Source organism: Narcine bancroftii, unplaced genomic scaffold, assembly GCF_036971445.1.
Source record: "Narcine bancroftii isolate sNarBan1 unplaced genomic scaffold, sNarBan1.hap1 Scaffold_212, whole genome shotgun sequence".
Taxonomy (NCBI): domain Eukaryota; kingdom Metazoa; phylum Chordata; class Chondrichthyes; order Torpediniformes; family Narcinidae; genus Narcine; species Narcine bancroftii.
Genome location: NW_027211947.1, coordinates 19,933 through 37,488, shown reverse-complemented (window position 1 = coordinate 37,488; position 17,556 = coordinate 19,933). Strand labels below are relative to the sequence as shown.

General features: G+C 39.8%; 1 protein-coding gene across 3 annotated transcripts in view; it reads left to right on the top strand.

Moving 5' to 3' along the window:
* The window catches only part of LOC138750639 (calpain-A-like), a 35,245-nt gene extending 17,865 nt beyond the window's left edge, over positions 1-17,380 (top strand). For 2 of the 3 annotated variants that reach the window (XM_069912738.1, XM_069912737.1), the window contains exons 7-15: positions 453-633; positions 3,212-3,283; positions 4,028-4,122; positions 8,917-8,943; positions 10,004-10,081; positions 10,180-10,265; positions 12,006-12,128; positions 14,865-14,986; positions 15,826-17,380. In XM_069912738.1, the coding sequence (XP_069768839.1) occupies positions 453-633; positions 3,212-3,283; positions 4,028-4,122; positions 8,917-8,943; positions 10,004-10,081; positions 10,180-10,265; positions 12,006-12,128; positions 14,865-14,986; positions 15,826-16,077 (1,036 nt within the window). In that variant the 3' untranslated portion in view covers positions 16,078-17,380. The remainder of the gene's footprint in view (positions 1-452; positions 634-3,211; positions 3,284-4,027; positions 4,123-8,916; positions 8,944-10,003; positions 10,082-10,179; positions 10,266-12,005; positions 12,129-14,864; positions 14,987-15,825) is intronic. The other variant, XM_069912739.1, reaches the window with a different exon arrangement.
* The last annotated feature ends 176 nt before the right edge of the window (positions 17,381-17,556 follow it).

The window sequence follows — 17,556 nt, the reverse complement described above, 5'->3', positions numbered from 1 at the left end:
TGTAAAAGTCCTTGATGGAGTAAAACTGGTGCCTGTGATGTCACAGGCCAAGTTTTCTCAGATATTTATTTTGTGTGCTCTATTCATAATCAATAATATAGTTTTCAAACATTATGATATTAATGGGTAGTTTTAAAATGCCAGATTCCTTCAAGAATACCTGCATCTCCTGAATCTTTACCAAGGTTTAGATTAGAAATGAGTGAAGATGGGAATGTTTCTGACAGTGGGCTAAATGGCTTCTTTCTGTGTCATAATCAGAATTACTTGAGAATTCTATGTAAATAGGGCTGACAAATCTGGTATTATACAGCATTAGTATTCCAAAGCTGGAGTGCCAAAAAAGGACAATCATTCCCATATTTGCCTCATACAGCCAAAAATCCACTGTGCCTGCCATCAAATGGGTCGTCAGTTTCCGTACTGCTGTTTGCCGATGTTTTTCCCCACAGGTTACATGGTTCATATAAAGCGATTGAAGGAGGATGGACGCTGGATGCCCTGACTGACCTCACTGGTGGTGTGGGTGAAATTTACAGATTCTCAGACTACGCAGATCGATATGAGGAACTGTACGATCGTCTTGCTGCTGCCTCCAGGAAGAATGCTCTAATGGCCTGTGGAACAGGAAGGGTAAGATAGATAGTGGCGTCACTAGGGTTGGCGTCACCCAATGTGGTAACTCACCCCCACCCCCCACCATGGCCTTCTCCCATACCAGACCATATAGGATCCTTAGTAATGTTTTTGTACGAATGTTGTTCATATATCGTAGTGAGATGAACAACTGGCAAAATTAAAATTACACCTTTAAATCACATTGTTACATGCACAGTCAAAATGTACTGAGATCGTTTCCTTTCTTTCCTTTTTAAATATTTTGATTGAATTTAACATCTGAGCATACATAATAAATGATGATTACATGATAAATTAATTGTATGCGAGTAAATACATACAAAAGGGAGGAAAACTAGGTAAATCATAAACTGTGCATATGTAGCAACAGCTAAGTGGAGTTGAAAAAAACGAGACCGGTACTCAGTGGGCTCATCTCCACTGCAGTTGTTTATTGAAACTTCCCGCACTGCGCCTTATAAGGCCCCGGCTAAGTCATGATCTCACGCCGGAAACGACGGCAAGACGTATTCCTGTGCGCATGCAGACCTGACCTGGCTGGCGGAAAAGATAATCCCGGCGGCGCCATCTTGATGAGGCTGCTCTGTTGCCGCGACCGTAACACACGGAGCCGGTTCGCCTGCCGTCACAGATGTGCACTGCCGCACCCCCAAAGAACTGGCGATAGCGTGTTGTTGCCCCGAGACCTGTGTTATTTGTGCTTTAGTGGGCCTGCCCCTGCGCTTGGCTGGTTGTAAGGTGACCAGCTGGCTGAGGTCAAGATGTGCAGGCTTCAAGCAGTCGTCTGTGAACGGTTCATGATGACCACCTTAAGGGGCCTTCGTAGGGCCTCTGGAAGGGGGCTCATGGTGCCCATGGTGTAAGGGAGCCAGTGATGCAAGGGAGCCCAGCGATCTATCCTGTCGAACATTTGTTTTAATTGTAAGATTCAAAGGTTTTATTCATTGGGTTTAATCAGTTCTGGTGGCCTTGCTACAGATAGTTTGTACTTCAAACAAAATAAATGTTCAAATGTCTTTTCTCTTGGGAGCCATGTAATTTACAAGAATCTGGGAAATTGAAGCTGAGGAATACCTTGTGGGGGTTTGGGGGGGTGGTGGGGGAGAGAGACAAACACCCTTGTTTTATTATCACTATTTCTGCTTTCTCAGATATACCCTTCTTTCCACTTTCTCATCAGGATGCAGTACTCTGTTTATGTTTCCACCCATTTAGGTTATGAATGAATAGTTGTGCTAATACCATTTCAAGATCTGCAGACCTTTTCTGTTCAATTTCATTCCATTTGCTGGAGTAATAAATGGAGATTTTAAACCTGACATTGATAGATTTATTTAAAGAAGACAATAATGGTTTCCACTCACCTCACATGTTCCAAGGCACCTCACGGAAGTATCACCAAATTAAAACTGATGCTGATGAGATGTTGGGCTAGATGATCAAAAGTTTGGTCACAGTGAGAAATATGAAAGAATGACGTAAGAAAGAGATTGAGGAAGGAAAAACATAACCAAAGACCTTGCAAATTGAAAGCACAGCAACCAGAGATGGTGATTAAGTTTGAGAATGATTAGGAGGCCAGAGCTGGAGGAGAATCGATACCTAGAAGGTTTGTAGGTGCTTAGAATGATTATGTAGAATACAAACTGCAAGACAATGGAGGAGGCTGAAACCAAGGATATGAATTTTAAAACAGAAGAATCAGTTTTAACACCTTCCTGGTGTGGAGCGTTCAACATTGCACAACTGTCTATTTCAGCTACTGTGGCAACCCACTTACCAGTAAGCGAACTGGCTCCCAAAATGGCGGAAAACCTGGGAAATTGACCTTCATCCAACACAGGTTTTTTTTGAATCTGGGCTGATGGCATCACTGATGATGTCACTTCCTGTTCATGTGACAGAAGCAATGATGTATACAAGCCCAGCACGTAAGCCTGGAGGTGTCCATCTCGCACTAGACTCTACAGCAACTTCCCAGCATATACATCACTCAACCACATGTACACTGACATCTATAGTAGCTCAGTATAGATTACTTCGCTACAGTATGCCTTTATTTCATAAAGCAGGGACACAATAAGTACAATGAGAACTTTGAAAGGAATATAGTTGTTCTTGGTGTAATCCAGTTTGCCAATAATTCAGCAATAACTTAAAACTCAGTTTCAATTTAGATCCACTCTTAAAATACTTTATATACAGATATTGAGTTTCTAAAGAATGGCAAGAATAATTCAAAACTTCTCGTTGATGCTGACTAGATTCATGCGTGTATGAGACTTGCTAGAACATTGCTTAGATTTTTCAGCTATGAACCTGCTGGGGTAGGTTCTCTCGAACATTGCCTCATACTGTGACAATTTAAAAACACTTCTCATTATCAGAACACACCGAACACACTTTACTTAGCAACTTTGGGAATGCACTTGCACTTAAAGGATCACAGTGGTTCAAAGAGCAACTCTACAGACTCGTCAATAAACCTCCAATGTTTCGAACTCAAAATAAATAAATGTAATTCTTGCAGTATATTTTTGATCTTCACCTTTCTTTACCTGCTGTCCTTTAGGGAGATAACAGATATGAAAACCAAGATGGTTTAATTGCTGGGCATGCCTATGGAGTTACTGCAGTTAAAAAGGTAATCTATCATCAAATAATGTAACAATATTTTTTCCCCAAGGTCGCAGATTTCCTCCTATTTATGCTGCTCATCCTCTTTCAGAGGAGACAGCTCTGCACATTTGTATGAAATAAATACTGTTGGATGTTGACTTTGCTCAAGTAACATTGAGCCAACCGCACAATGCCAGAAGCTCTGTATTCCTCTGCTTTCAGCAATTGAGAAAAGAAGATCTTTCTGACAGTATCTCTACAGTGAATTTTCACTTCATCTTGTTGAAGGTGATGGCAAGTTAAAGCAAAGTACAATGGGATTATAAACAATGATTAATTGCCATGCCACATCACGAGACTTACCTGTTGTTAACTGCAGGAAGGATGACTTGAGGTACATGTCAGGAGGTGGCAGTGTCAAAATGTAATGTTAGTATGAATCATGGCACTGACAAAATTAGTTTAGGTAAATGGTGTTTGGTTTTCTGGCTTCTGATGTAATTCAAAACCATCAAAATTCAAAACAACTCCCAAGTGAGGAATTTTTCCAGACACGCTTTGTTATTTCCTATGGCCTTTCTCTTGGCAAAAGCTAAACTGAAAACATTTTAGAATGAGTATATTTTTGAATTAGTCTATGTATCTACAAATACATTCTAACTCATTTCCTCCTGTGTGCCACTGAAGCCTGACAGTCCCCATGGATGTTGATATAATGAACTGAACTGTATTATATTCTGATCTTTTTTTTTAATATTATTTCCTTTAGCTAACTACTCCAAAAGGAAGAGTGCCCCTTGTTCGGATTCTCAATCCATGGGGATCAGGGAAAAACATGGAATGGACAGGGGACTGGGGTGACGAGTAAGTATTGTCATTGAAGTAATTGCACCATTGAGAGTGAAACTCATTAAATTATGTCGTTAAAATTGGTTTCTTGGTGGGGTTTGAGATTTTTCTTCCGAGGTACCCATTGATATTAGTACTAAATTAACATTCAGCAAAATGTCATTAAAATTAGACAGTAACAATATATTACACTAATCACATTAGAGCCCACATGCCAGACAACACTGTTCGTCTGTTGGGATTCACATTAAACTGGTCTAAGATTGATGTGGATGCTTAAAGATTCAAAGATAACCTGTGTTTGCGAAGCAAGTCCCGTTACTTCTTCCACCTTGGAAAAGAAAATAATTCTCATTGTTTTGAAGTTTGAAAGAATGTTCCTCATTTTTCCTTTATAAAAATTACCTCCAGTGCTTCCAGAAATTTTGGATTTAGCAGGAGTATTGAAAGTCCCCAAGGTTTCATATGACTACAAGGATGCACATAGGTGGATCTGTCACTGTGCCAAACATTGCATCTTCAGGTCCAGTGCTGAGAATTCATGATCAGAATATATTGGTAAAAACTTAAATTCAATGGTGAGGCATTCATTGAGCTGTGGCTTCTTTGTCTGGGATGCTTTCAGTTTGACATTATTATTATTAGTTGGGCACCACTGGAATCACTTCTGAACTCCAGCTATTTACAGATATATCAGTCAAAATGATAAAATGTGATGCATCTAAGATGACATTCTTTGGCTTGGCTTCGCGGACGAAGATTTATGGAGGGGGTAAAAGTCCACGTCAGCTGCAGGCTCGTTTGTGGCTGACAAGTCCGATGCGGGACAGGCAGACACGGTTGCAGCGGCTGCAGGGGAAAATTGGTTGGTTGGGGTTGGGTGTTGGGTTTTTCCTCCTTTGCCTTTTGTCAGTGAGGTGGGCTCTGCGGTCTTCTTCAAAGGAGGTTGCTGCCCACAGATGACATTAAGCTAAAGAGAAAAGCAGAGGATAGATAATATGGATGGTCAAGAGGATGGAAGCTGCAAATTCATGAGGAAAATGTTTGTTATAAATTTTGGGAAGAAGCATGAACATGCAATTTTGCAAGTACTAGAATATGGAGGGATTTCAGTGTGGGTCTTGCTGAGAATATACAGGGAGTAGACAGAGAGTCATTAGTCTGTGGAACTTGTTGCCACATACAGCTGTGGAATCGAGGTCATTGGGTGTGTTTAAGGCAGAGATTGACAGGTATTCACTCAAAGCTTCCATAGAATTGTCTGAGATGAGAGTAAAATATACATTTTTTAATTACATAAGGAACTGGAGACAATTAGGTAGGAGGTAGTTCATTCATTCACAGGGAGAATGCTGGCAAGTGGGGCTGAGTGGGAGGATGGATCAGCTCATGATTAGAATGGCAGAACAGACTCAATGGGCCTATTTCAGCTTCTATATCTTGTTTAGAGAATTTAATGCCATTTAGGACGGAGATGAAGAGAAAGTTTTTTTTTATGCAGAGAGTGAAAGTATTTGGACTTCTGTATCTCAGAAGCCTTTGGATGATCAGTCATTAAGGAATTACACCTTGATGTGCGTTTCTGTTCAATTGATAGTCTTTTGACCATTCTTTTGTTTTAAACATGTGAATGGATACTTCCAATATTCAAGTACCAAAATGACCTCCACATATCAATGCAAAGCTAAACTCCCCATGAATAAATATGAGTAATTGTGTGTCTCTTGTTATCATCAAAAGGTGGTGGTATTTTAGGAAAAATATAGAACAAATCACTTTATGAAGTGTTGCATCTGAACACAGGGTGGAGCTTTGCTCCAGTAAAGCTGTGGGTTGTTCAGGAAAAACAGAAAATGCTCAATGAGTCAAGGGAACCGTAGAGAAAGGGAAGCAAAGTTAATGCGGTAGGCAAATGACTTTCATCCATTCACTCAGCCAAATGTAAGCACGTTTTTTTGAAGATATTTAAGAGAATTATCCATGAAAAGCTGCACAATATTTATCACACTAAACATATTGTTGTGAGACCTTGCTTTACATAAGATGGCTGCAATAATCCCTGCATTTCAATAGTGGCTTGTACTGATATGATTTCTTCCATTGTATAGCCCTTACCAGTTACTGTATATATGAGGCTCGCTCACCCACTAATGACTCATCCCTCAAGTCTCCTCCCCTTTTGCCCTGGCCATAAAGGTCGTGCTACCTCTCCTTTTCCAGCAGTCCTGTACCTGGATCAGGGCCAGCCAAAGTCTTGTGTGCATTAAAGCCTATTCCTGCAGCCTATGACTCTGTGGTTATTGATGGAGCCTCTCATTGGCTACAATTCAAATCACTGTAAAATCCTTGGGGATGCTCTGAGGTAATGAAATACATTGTATAAATGAACTACCTCCTACCTAATTGTCTCCAGTTCCTTATGTAATTAAAAAATGTATATTTTACTCTCATCTCAGACAATTCTATGGAAGCTTTGAGTGAATTTCAATACGTTACCATTTGAGCATACAAGGGGTTGACAGCTGGCAATTCTCTGTAGAACTGTGGATCAATTTGGCTCTCTAGTCAAGTACTGTATAAACATAGTCCTATCTCTCCTTTGCCTGTGTCATGGGTGGAGCTACCAAGTTTGCATTTCTTTAAAAAATATTTTTATTGGTTTTTAATATATAAAAAATAGAACGACACAATTATACAATGTGCAATTGTATGGGAAAATATGGGAAAAAGATTTCAAATATGAACATAATTCAAAGGCCCAACACTCATTGGTAATAGTGGTAGTAAAATATATCAAACAAAAAGAAAAACAAACCCAAAAGAGAAATAAAGGAAAGAAAAGTTATTTTTCTAATGAATTATGCCTTTTCTTTAAGAAAAAGTATATCATTTTCTTTTGCTACTTCTCATTCTGTAAAGTTTTTATCAAAATTTGTATTTTTCATGATTGGGCTGAGCCATTATCTGTTATATTATCCAGTTTAAAAAAGAAAAAAACCCTGACCACTCAGCAAGGTTAGGAAATGATATGTGGAAATCAAGTGACAACAACCTGAAACTCGACAGCGCAGCATCAAAGCACTTTAAACGACCCTAACTCTGTAGATTATGGCAATAGTCCATAAAGGGTCCCACGTCTTTTGAAGTGGACAAGTTTGCATTTCTTAGCTGAAGACATAAACTCCTGCCTCTCCCATTTGAAAAGAATGTCACACTTCATTTCCCTCAGGGAATCATGGAAATCTTTGGACAACACAAGGAAGGTTTCATTTCCTGAAACATTGTAACAAAACTCTAAGAAACCCAATCCATACCTTATACCCATCGCCGGATTAAAGAGGTACAACCTGTACAATTCTGCAGAAAGTATCCCAAAACAGTTTAAAGTATTTTTTTAATAAGTGGAGACAGCTTATCCACCAGGTCTGATGATTGAATCCCACATCCAATCAAATACCAGTACCAACAATTGGGAAAAGGTCACAAGGAGTTAAAGTACTGATTTACGATTCTCCTTCTTTTGGAGCTTTTCCATTATAGAATCAATTTTGAGATTACTAATATTATCATGTACATAAAGGAGGGATGTCTCAATATGGAAAGCAGTAGCATCACTAGGATTGGTGTCACCCAGTGCGATAACTCATGGTGTCACCATCCCACCCCCCCCCCCCCCACCCCAGGATCTCCTCCCATACTCGACCATACAGAATCCTTAATAATGCTTTTTTGTACCTAATGTTACTTGTAAATCATAATTCCTTTAGATCACTGAATATAATGGCTATTCTTCTTTGGCTTGGCTTCGCGGACGAAGATTTATGGAGGGGGTAAAAGTCCACGTCAGCTGCAGGCTCGTTTGTGGCTGACAAGTCCGATGCGGGACAGGCAGACACGGTTGCAGCGGCTGCAGGGGAAAAATGGTGGGTTGGGTTTTCCTCCTTTGTCTTTTGTCAGTGAGGTGGGCTCTGCGGTCTTCTTCAAAGGAGGTTGCTGCCCGCCGAACTGTGAGGCACCAAGATGCACGGTTTGAGGCGATATCAGCCCACTGGCGGTGGTCAATGTGGCAGGCACCAAGAGATTTCTTTAGGCAGTCCTTGTACCTTTTCTTTGGTGCACCTATAGTAGTGAGATAAACAACAAGCAAAATTAAAATTACACCTTTAAATTACAATATCATGCGCGTGATTCAAAGGATCATTGTAATTGGGTTATAATGACAGCTCCAACTTGAGAAGGTTCAAAAAGTAAATTTGCATCGAGTTTTAGCCTTGTAGGTACATTGATACATGTAAACTGGGTTTATGAGACATGTTTTTGTTGTTATAACTAACTACAGGGATATTTTTATAAAAAATAATAAATTTCTGCTGAAACAATGTACAAAAATTTTATAGAGAGTCATTTTGATGTCACCCTCTCTGATGGTGTCACCCAGTGTGGTCCAAACCCCCTGCACCCCCATAGTGACACCAGTGAGGAATGCCTGGGTTGTTCTAAACAATCAATACTATGCCCTAATTTTATAATAGAGTACCTCCAATTTTTCATAGGGTGCAGTGTAATTCTGAAGTCTGTATTTATGCGTGGCTTAATGACCACAAGCCTCATCTTCATCCAAGTGAGAATGCTGAAGTTGAAGGTCATTGTTATGTAGGCTCCGAAACAATGTCATGAATTAGTTGTCTGTGGTAGTCATTGTAATTTAGAGCACAGAAAGGAGGCTCTTCAGCCCATCATGTCCATTCTAGGAAAATTGATCTATTATGTTTAATCCCACTCCAATTCTTATGATCCGTGTCTTTCCAGGTCCAGACTCTCCAAGTGCTCAACCAGGTACCTTTCAAATGTGAGGTTTTTGCTTCCATCACCCTCTCTGGCAGTGAGTTACAGAAGCCACCACTCGGTGGGATTTTCTTTTCTCAGCTCCCTTCTGTTCTTTCTGTTGATTAACAATGTTCCCTCATTATCGACCTCTCCGCTAAGGGAAGTGGGTCCATCCTGTTCATCCTCTCAAGTCTCTCATAAATTTATGAATCTGAATTAAATTTCCCCTCAGTCTTCTTCATTTCAAGGAAAACAATTCCACAAAGGCAACCTTAATCATAACAGAAAATACCTGGCAACGTCCAAGTTAGTCTCCTGCGCAACCTCATCATTTCTGTAATGTGGTGTCCATAAATTACACTATTCTTGCTGTCTTGTACAGTTAGAGTGGTACCTCTCTGTCCACGCATTCTATGGTTTGGTCAATATCCTGAATACCAATTAACTTTACCTCCACAGGAAACATGGAGTTAATCCTGGAGGTGGTCTGACCTGGGTTGTCCAAAAAAATCCTCTCCAAATACTTTAATGCATTCCCCAAATGGTAGAAACAGTCTGCCATTCACATTAATTCTTGATTTAACCAGATGGTAAATAAAAAACTGATTCCCAATTGATATTTTAGACTGCTGTTAACACATACCCAAGGCTGTTAGCTCCTGCCCCAAGGGATGTTGATCTGTAAAAGTCAGCGTGGGTCATAAGACGTTTTAATTTCTGCTATCTTAATTGGGTATTATTAACTTTTTAAACACGGTATCTCTCTGCTTTTCAAATAGAAATTCACTGATAATATTAATGATGATTTAGATAGGAAAAAAAACTCTGTTTAATTATCAACAAATCTTAAATGCAAGCACATAGCAATTCAGAAATGTCAAAACTGGAAATGCCTTTTTTCCTAGCATAGTCATCCCTAGTGTTTGTTTTGGAGAATTCTGCCAAACTAAAACCCTTTGCGATGACCGTCAGTACTTTCTGACTACTTCTTCGGAAGAAGGGATGTGACTGCCTTAAGATATTTAGAAAGACGAGTGTTAATCAACATAATGTCCATTCTTTTCAAAAGTTCACCTCTATGGAATCAAATCCCATTCTGGACAAGGGAATCATTTGGATTTACCAAGAAGGCGGATGGAGAATTCTGGTGGGATACTTCAGAGAACTTACTTTATATTACTTCATGATTACACTTTTTGTAGCAAATTCGCTGCATCTCATACCGTCATTGCATCTAATTCACAGGATGAAATTTGATGACTTTTGCCAGAAGTTTGCAAATATCACAGTTTTGACACTGGGCCCCGACTTTGATGATGACGGAGGAGCAGGTAATAAAAAGAAATGTATTCTTAATGAAGGTGGGGAGAAGGAAATATTGCTCCTGACACCTTCTTCAGAGGTAATGCACATTAAAAAATAACTACAGATGCCGGGTACCCATAAAGAAATGAGGAGATGGTAGAAATTCTGAGCAGATCAGGGAGAACCTGTAGAAACAGAGTTAATGTTTCAGGCCAAAAACCCTTTGTCAAACAATGAACATTAGGCTTTTGCCTTTTACCACTCATTAGAAAATCTTCTGGAGCAGGATTATTGTAGGAGTAGGTTTGGTCTGATCAATCTTGAAGCCAAATCTTGAAGTAAATCAGTCAGAAGTGCTATGTAGAACTGCTGCAGTGAACATGAGCAAAATGTTACGGAGTCCAGAGGAGCCCAAAAACCAACAGCAATTGATATGCACCACGACACAGCGTTATATAAACAAAAGTTGTTTTTAATTTGAACAAGAAAGCAGAATTGAACTTATCACTTAACCTACCTAACTACTTAATTCCCCCCACCTCTAACACTAAGCGCAGATGTGTGCAATGCACATTTAAGATGAGAAAAGTTCTTTGGATCACAGTCCAATCTCACTGGTTGCAGGCAATTCTTGTACTGTGCACAGAAGTTAGCATTAACAAAGTTCACCAGCCTTTGGTGCTTAACAGGCAAATGGTCACCACTCAGGAGGGTTCTTGCTGGTTTTCAGAGAGAGAGATTCCTTTTCCAGGACATCCGCAACTGATTCCTTCTCAATCAGTCTTGCTGATGAAACTTGCCCCCTTCAGGGTTCTCCAGATGATCCTCTTTCTTTCAGGTCACCTTTCACACTGCCAGTCTTCTCCTTCGACCAGGCAGCCTTCCAAAGTTTGCTAGCTTGTCCTTCTTGAACTGATTTGTCTCCTCTCTCTCTCTCTGTTTCATACCCTCCCTCTCTGAGAGCAAAACTCTTCTCCTCTGCCTGCAAAGATCACATGCTCTCCCAGGCAAGCTGCTGTCGATACTTTGTTGCCTCCTGCAAAAAGCATTCTGTAAAAGTCCTTCAAATATTCTGTGCTTTAAAATGTGTGTGTGCAAGCTGCTCGAACAATTCCTCCCAAACCACCTCTAAATACTCTTGTCACAAAATGCAGAACCCAGCAACTTAGAAGGAAGAAGAACATGCAATCGCCTGGACAAACCTCATTAAGATAACAGTTATGACATGAGAGTTTGTTGAAAATCTGATAATGATTAAGCCCTTGTCCCTCTCACCACTCTCAACCTTGCTACAGATAACCTTTTACCAGAATGACTAAATGCTGTTCTATGCATTGCTTAATTAGACATGCATCTGTTAGTTTGTTTCTCCACATAAAGATAAGATCTTGGAGCAGCATCTTCACAGCCACTCGGGAGGGTTGATCTGACCTTTTCCCTCAACTCATCTTCTAGCCCGGTCCTTATGACCCTGGAGACCCCATAGGCAGTAAATCTAACTCATCACTTAACTCCTCTAAATGATCACACTATTGATTACATTCAATAAGAAATTTTGCTGAATTTTGTCAGTTTTTTGTATCTTTAATAGGCATTTAATATGCACACCACATTAAAATGCAGCAGGGTTTTGTTTTCCAAATTGTCCTTCTGCATGCATCACTGATAACATGCAGTTGCTTGTGTGACTGCCTGCAAGTTTGAAATTTATATGAAGAATGGAGACTGTTGTTCAGGACATGCTTAACATTTTCTGTTGGTTACAGATGCTGGCAGCTTGAAAGAAGTGAAGTGTCAGTGGGTGATTGGAATAAATGCAGGTGGATGCAGAAATAATATTAACAGTTACAGTTGTAACCCTCAATACCCCATAACCATCGCAAAAACAGGTAAGAAGGCGCTTCCATGTAAACTTCTCAATTTCCAAAAGATAGTCCAGGACAAAGGAACCAATTTAATTTTAATTTATTCCGCACCTTTGCTGTTTGATGCCTCCACCATTGCACCCCTGTGGCAAGATTTTCACCAATAACTCATAAAGACTGCCAACAACACCTGGAAAACCTGGAACTCCTTACATCCAGGAGGACAAGAGTTGCAAGCACATGGGAACACGATGTGTCCAATCAGGTCCAACCACCCTGACTCGCTGTTCATCATCATAAACCCTGCAATTCCCTACCCCATTGCACAGAGAGGGAGCTAATTCAGAACATAGAACACTACAGCAGAGTACAGGCCCATCAGGCCTCGATGTTGTGCCGACCCATATATTCCTTAAAAAAATAACTAAATCCACCTACCCCATAACCCTCTATTTTTCTTTCATCCATGTGCCTGTGTAAGAGTCTTTTAAATGTCCTTAACATTTCAGCCTCCACCACCATCCTTGGGAAGGTATTCCAGACACCCACACTCTCTGTGTAAAAAATCCTATCCCTGTTGTCTCCCCTAAACTTCCCTCCCTTAACATTGTATATATGTCGTCTGATGTTGGCCATATCTGCCCTGGGAAATAAGTGCTGGCTGTCCACCTTATCTATGGCTCTTATAATCTTGTACACTTCTATCAAGCCTCCTCTCATCCTTCTAAGAAAAAAAAGTCCCACTTTGACTAACCTTGCCTCATAAGACATTTTCCAATTCAGGCAACATCCTAATAAATCCTCCCTGCACCCTCTCCATAGCTTCCACACAGATGGTAATATTTTAAGAAGGTGGACTCACTGTCAATTATTTATTGCCTATCAAATCACACATTATATAGAAGAATGAAATAGCATCTATAACCTATTATCTCCATGGTATTCTTCCACTTAACTGAAAAATATCTTCTGGGAAGTTAGTGTATTCTGAGAATTAACATAAGACCCTAAGACATAGGAGTAGAATTAGGCCATTCAACCCATCAAATCTACACTGCCATTCCATCATGTCTGATTTACTATCCTTTTCAACCCATTCTTCTGCATTCTCCCCATAACCCTTGATTCCCTTCCTCATCTACCTCCGTTTTAAGTAGATGGCCTCCACAGCCATCTGAGGCAACAAATTCCATGGATTGACCACCATCTGCGGAAAGAAATTCCTCCTTATCTCTGTTCTAAAGGGATGATTTTTGTATTCTGAGGCTGTCCCAGTCTCTCCCAGTGACCAGAACCGCACACGGTATTTCCAGCATGGTCTCACCAATGCCTTTTACAGCTGAATCATGAGGTCCTAACTTTTGTACTCAATACCCCACCTGATGAAGACAAGTGTGCCAAGCGCCTTCTTTGACACTTTGTCCACCTGAGTTGGAATTTCAGGCAACTATGCACCTGTTCCCCCGAGAATCTCCATTCTACAACACTTTTTATGGCCCTACCATTCACCATGTAAGCCCTAGATTGAACTACCAAAGTGTAATATTTACACTTGTCAGAGTTAAATTCCATTTTGAACTCCTTCATCCACCTTCCTATCTGATCAAGCTCTTTTTGTAAACCAAGATATCCTTCCTCACTGTCCACTACACCACCTTGGTGTCGTCCCATATTTACTGATCATGTTAACTAGATTGCTACCCAAATTGTTTTTATAGACAATAAACAGTGGACCCAGCATTGTCCCCAGTTTCCCGAGAAATGTCTTTCCATTACTACCCTCTGACTACTTTTGAATCCAATGAGCCAACTCCTCTTGGACCCTGTGATCTAAATTTTCATATATCTCCTGATCTGTGGGATCTTGTCAAAAGCCTTCCTAAAGCCCATAAATACAATATTGCCCTGTTCTCATCAACACTCTTTAAAAACATTTCTATTCTTGAGACATGATCTCCCATGTGCAAAGCCATGCTAACCACCTCCAAACAGTCCCTATCTGCTAAATTCTAGTAGATCATGTCCCTCATAATCCCCTCAAGTAATGACATCAAGCTCACGGGCCCATAGTTCCTTGGCTTCTCCATGCGGCCCTTTCCAAATAACAGCACAATATTAGCCACCCTCCAGTCTTGCGACACTTTGTCCGAGGCCAAAGATGATGTCAATATTCTAGCAAAGGCCTTCGCTATTTCTTCCCTCGCTTCCCACAAGAGGTAAGGATGCACTTCATTATGCTTTGGGTATTTATCCACTCTAGTACACTCCAAGGCTGCCAAACCTCCTCCCCAGTACGTCTCTTATGGTTGAGAACATCACAACTCATCTCCTTCAATTCCTTAGCCTTCATTTTACTCTGTAACAAGAAGGGTATGTGTTACCATAAACCATTCTTTCTTCAATAAAACTTGCAATAAAACACAAAAGTTTGCAGGTGCAGTGATTGTAGTAAAAACGCAAAAAATGCTGGAGGAACCCAGTGGGTCTTGCAGGGCCCATAGGAGGTAAAGATGCATAACTGACATTTCAGTCCATCTTCAAGGTAGGAGCAAAAAGCAGACAGGCATTTGAATAAAAAAGGCTGGGAGAGAAGAAAAGACATTTTTCAACATTTGTCATTGTGCTTTAAAACAACAGGCTGAAAAATGTCACTTCATCTTTTTATTCCAATTGGTCACTCATTATTTTTGTTCTTCCAGCTGTTTGGCTAAGTGAGGATTTATTATAATAAGCTATTTTTTTGTCTGCTCTATCACTCAGATGGTGATGAAGACCTTGAAGATGGGGCATGTTCTATTCTAATCTGTTTAATTCAGAATTACAAAAGGATGAACAGGAAGCTTGGAATCTCAATGAGTCCCATTGGGATTCAGATTTACAAGGTAAGTTGAAAATTTATATTATGCAAAGAAAACTATAGTTCTTTACAAAGCTATTCAGCGATGAATACTTGTTCTGTGGCAATGAGGGTAAATGTAACACAGAACACACCCACACTTGCCTGCTAATGTGTCATCAATGTTAACGAGTTTTATTTAATCAATCATGATTAATATAGCACGAGTGCCATCTCATTGCTAGCTGTAGAGGCCTTGATTGGATATAAGTCATCCAAAGTCAAACCTAATTTTTAACCCAGCCTCCAAACATTCAGAAAGAGTCTTCGTATTTTCTCATTCTGCTTTATAACAACCTTTTTGAAATTCTGTGAAGACGCCTTTATAATGAGGGTTTATAATGGTTTGTTCTCCAAGCAGCGTTCAATGCAAGGAGCAAACACAAAAATTAAATTGCAATTAGAATCAGACTGCGTTACAGCACAGAAACAGGCCCTTCAGGCCTTTTAGTTTGTGGCAAACTATTTTTCTACCTTATCTGACTGACCTGCCCCCAATCCACAGCCCTCCACACCCCTCCCAATTATTAATCTGTCCAAATTCTAATCAAATGTTAAATTTTTAAAAATGTGTTACATTTTAAAAATTTGTTTATATGTGTGTAGATTTTGCATAACCAGTAAGTGCCTTACCTGCAGGAAAAAGAATCTCAGGGTGTGTGATGTCATGTCCGTACTCTGACAATAAATCTGAAAATTGAACCCACATTCACCACTTCAGCTGGCAGCTCATTCCACAACCCCCCCCCCCCCCATCCCTGTGTGAAGAAGCTCCCCCTAATGTTCCCCCTAACCTTAAAAGTTGTACATTTTTCTTTTTAACAGTCTTATGATCCCCAGAGAGTTCTAACTGCTCAGCATTTTACAAATCATACAGAGGTTTCAGATTCAGGAGCCTATGTAGCCCAGAGAAGCATAACCCTCCATAGCAAACTGATGCCAGGACACTATGTCATTATTCCAAGTACCTTTGCACCAGACACCGATGGATCATTTATGCTGCGGATTTTCACTAAAACCGAAATTCAGATTCATGAAGGATTCAACCTTGGAGAAGAAGGAATGGAATATTGCTGAAGTTTGACAAGACCAATAACAAGAAGCAGAAGAAAATTTACTGATGAATGATATTAGCCAACACAGGTTTAATCTATCACTGCTGTATCCATCACAGCCATTCTAACAGTCTTTTGTGTGTTTATGTCATTAAATATTGGGGTTCAAACTGGGCCTGGTAAAAGTGTATGTTGAGATAGAAAAAGAACATGTACATTTTCATTTAAGATGCTCTACCTTTATTTACTCGAGTTCAATGTGATTTCTGCATTTAAGCTGATGAAAAAAATTGAAGTTTTATACACTCATTCAAGTACCCTTTAAAAATTAATTGGTTGTTATTTTTAAGTTATGGTAATGATTTGGATGCATGTTAGTGATTTATAACATTAACATATTAATCTGTATGGAGTGAGCAATATTTGATAATCTCGTCTCATTTAAAACTGTGCCTAACTTAATTGCTTGATTGGAAATATGATGCTTTTATTGGTTCATGGACAAAATCCTGTTTGTGAGGCCCTAACACCACACCACAGTTAACCAGAGTTGAACTGCATTCATTAAGAATATCAATCCAACCAAACCATTATTAGTTTGAGGATTCCATCTTCTTCCCGGTAGCTGCCTTCTTTAAACATTACCAATTATTCCATCATCTCAAACCCCATTTTCAATAACCTCATCCTCAGAATAACTGCATCCATTAATTTCCCATCATCCCCAAAGGTCCTCTTCCCATTCATTTTGATCATCCTCTCTCTCATCCTGCCCTGACTATCCAATATTTGATCACCCTCCAACAAACCCTAAAATCTGTAAGACATTGCAAAGGGGGCTGATCTCCAACTTATGGGGTGGGAGTCATGTGTAGTGGCAGATCTATTGTCCTTTGCACCCTGGTCACAACCTCTTTTCACTGGTACCTTCGGGCAGAAGACACAGAAGCCAAAATCCAGCAGTTCCACATTCAGGAAGTTTTTTTTTCCCCAACGGTTACCAGGCTCTTGAACCTACCCTTTGTTCATTAATCACAGACTGTTCAAACATCACAAAAGGACTGTTTGCATTATTACAAATCACTTTTTTTTTGCACTAGGATCACTGTGACTATTTCTGTCCATCATGTATTTAATGTCTCAATTAATGTAATTGTTTACTATCAGTTTTTCTTTACCAGTAACTGTTCGACTGCAAATCAGAATTTTGGTGTACATGTAAAATGTGTATGACAATAAACACATCATAAGATCAAGTCACCGTGGGATGAATTCGACACTTTAAAGAATAGATTACACCCATTCCTAAATTTCTAATCACATTATTGGAGTCCGATCTAAAAATTAAAATAAAAATTTGGAGGCACCAAGACATCTTGTAGTGAAGGATCAAAGGTGGTCTTTTAGGACCACAGGGGTTGTGCAACAAATCCCATCTTCCAACATTTGGTCATGACCTTCATGTCTAAACAGTGCCAGTCTTGGAGAGGGGTTCTGTACC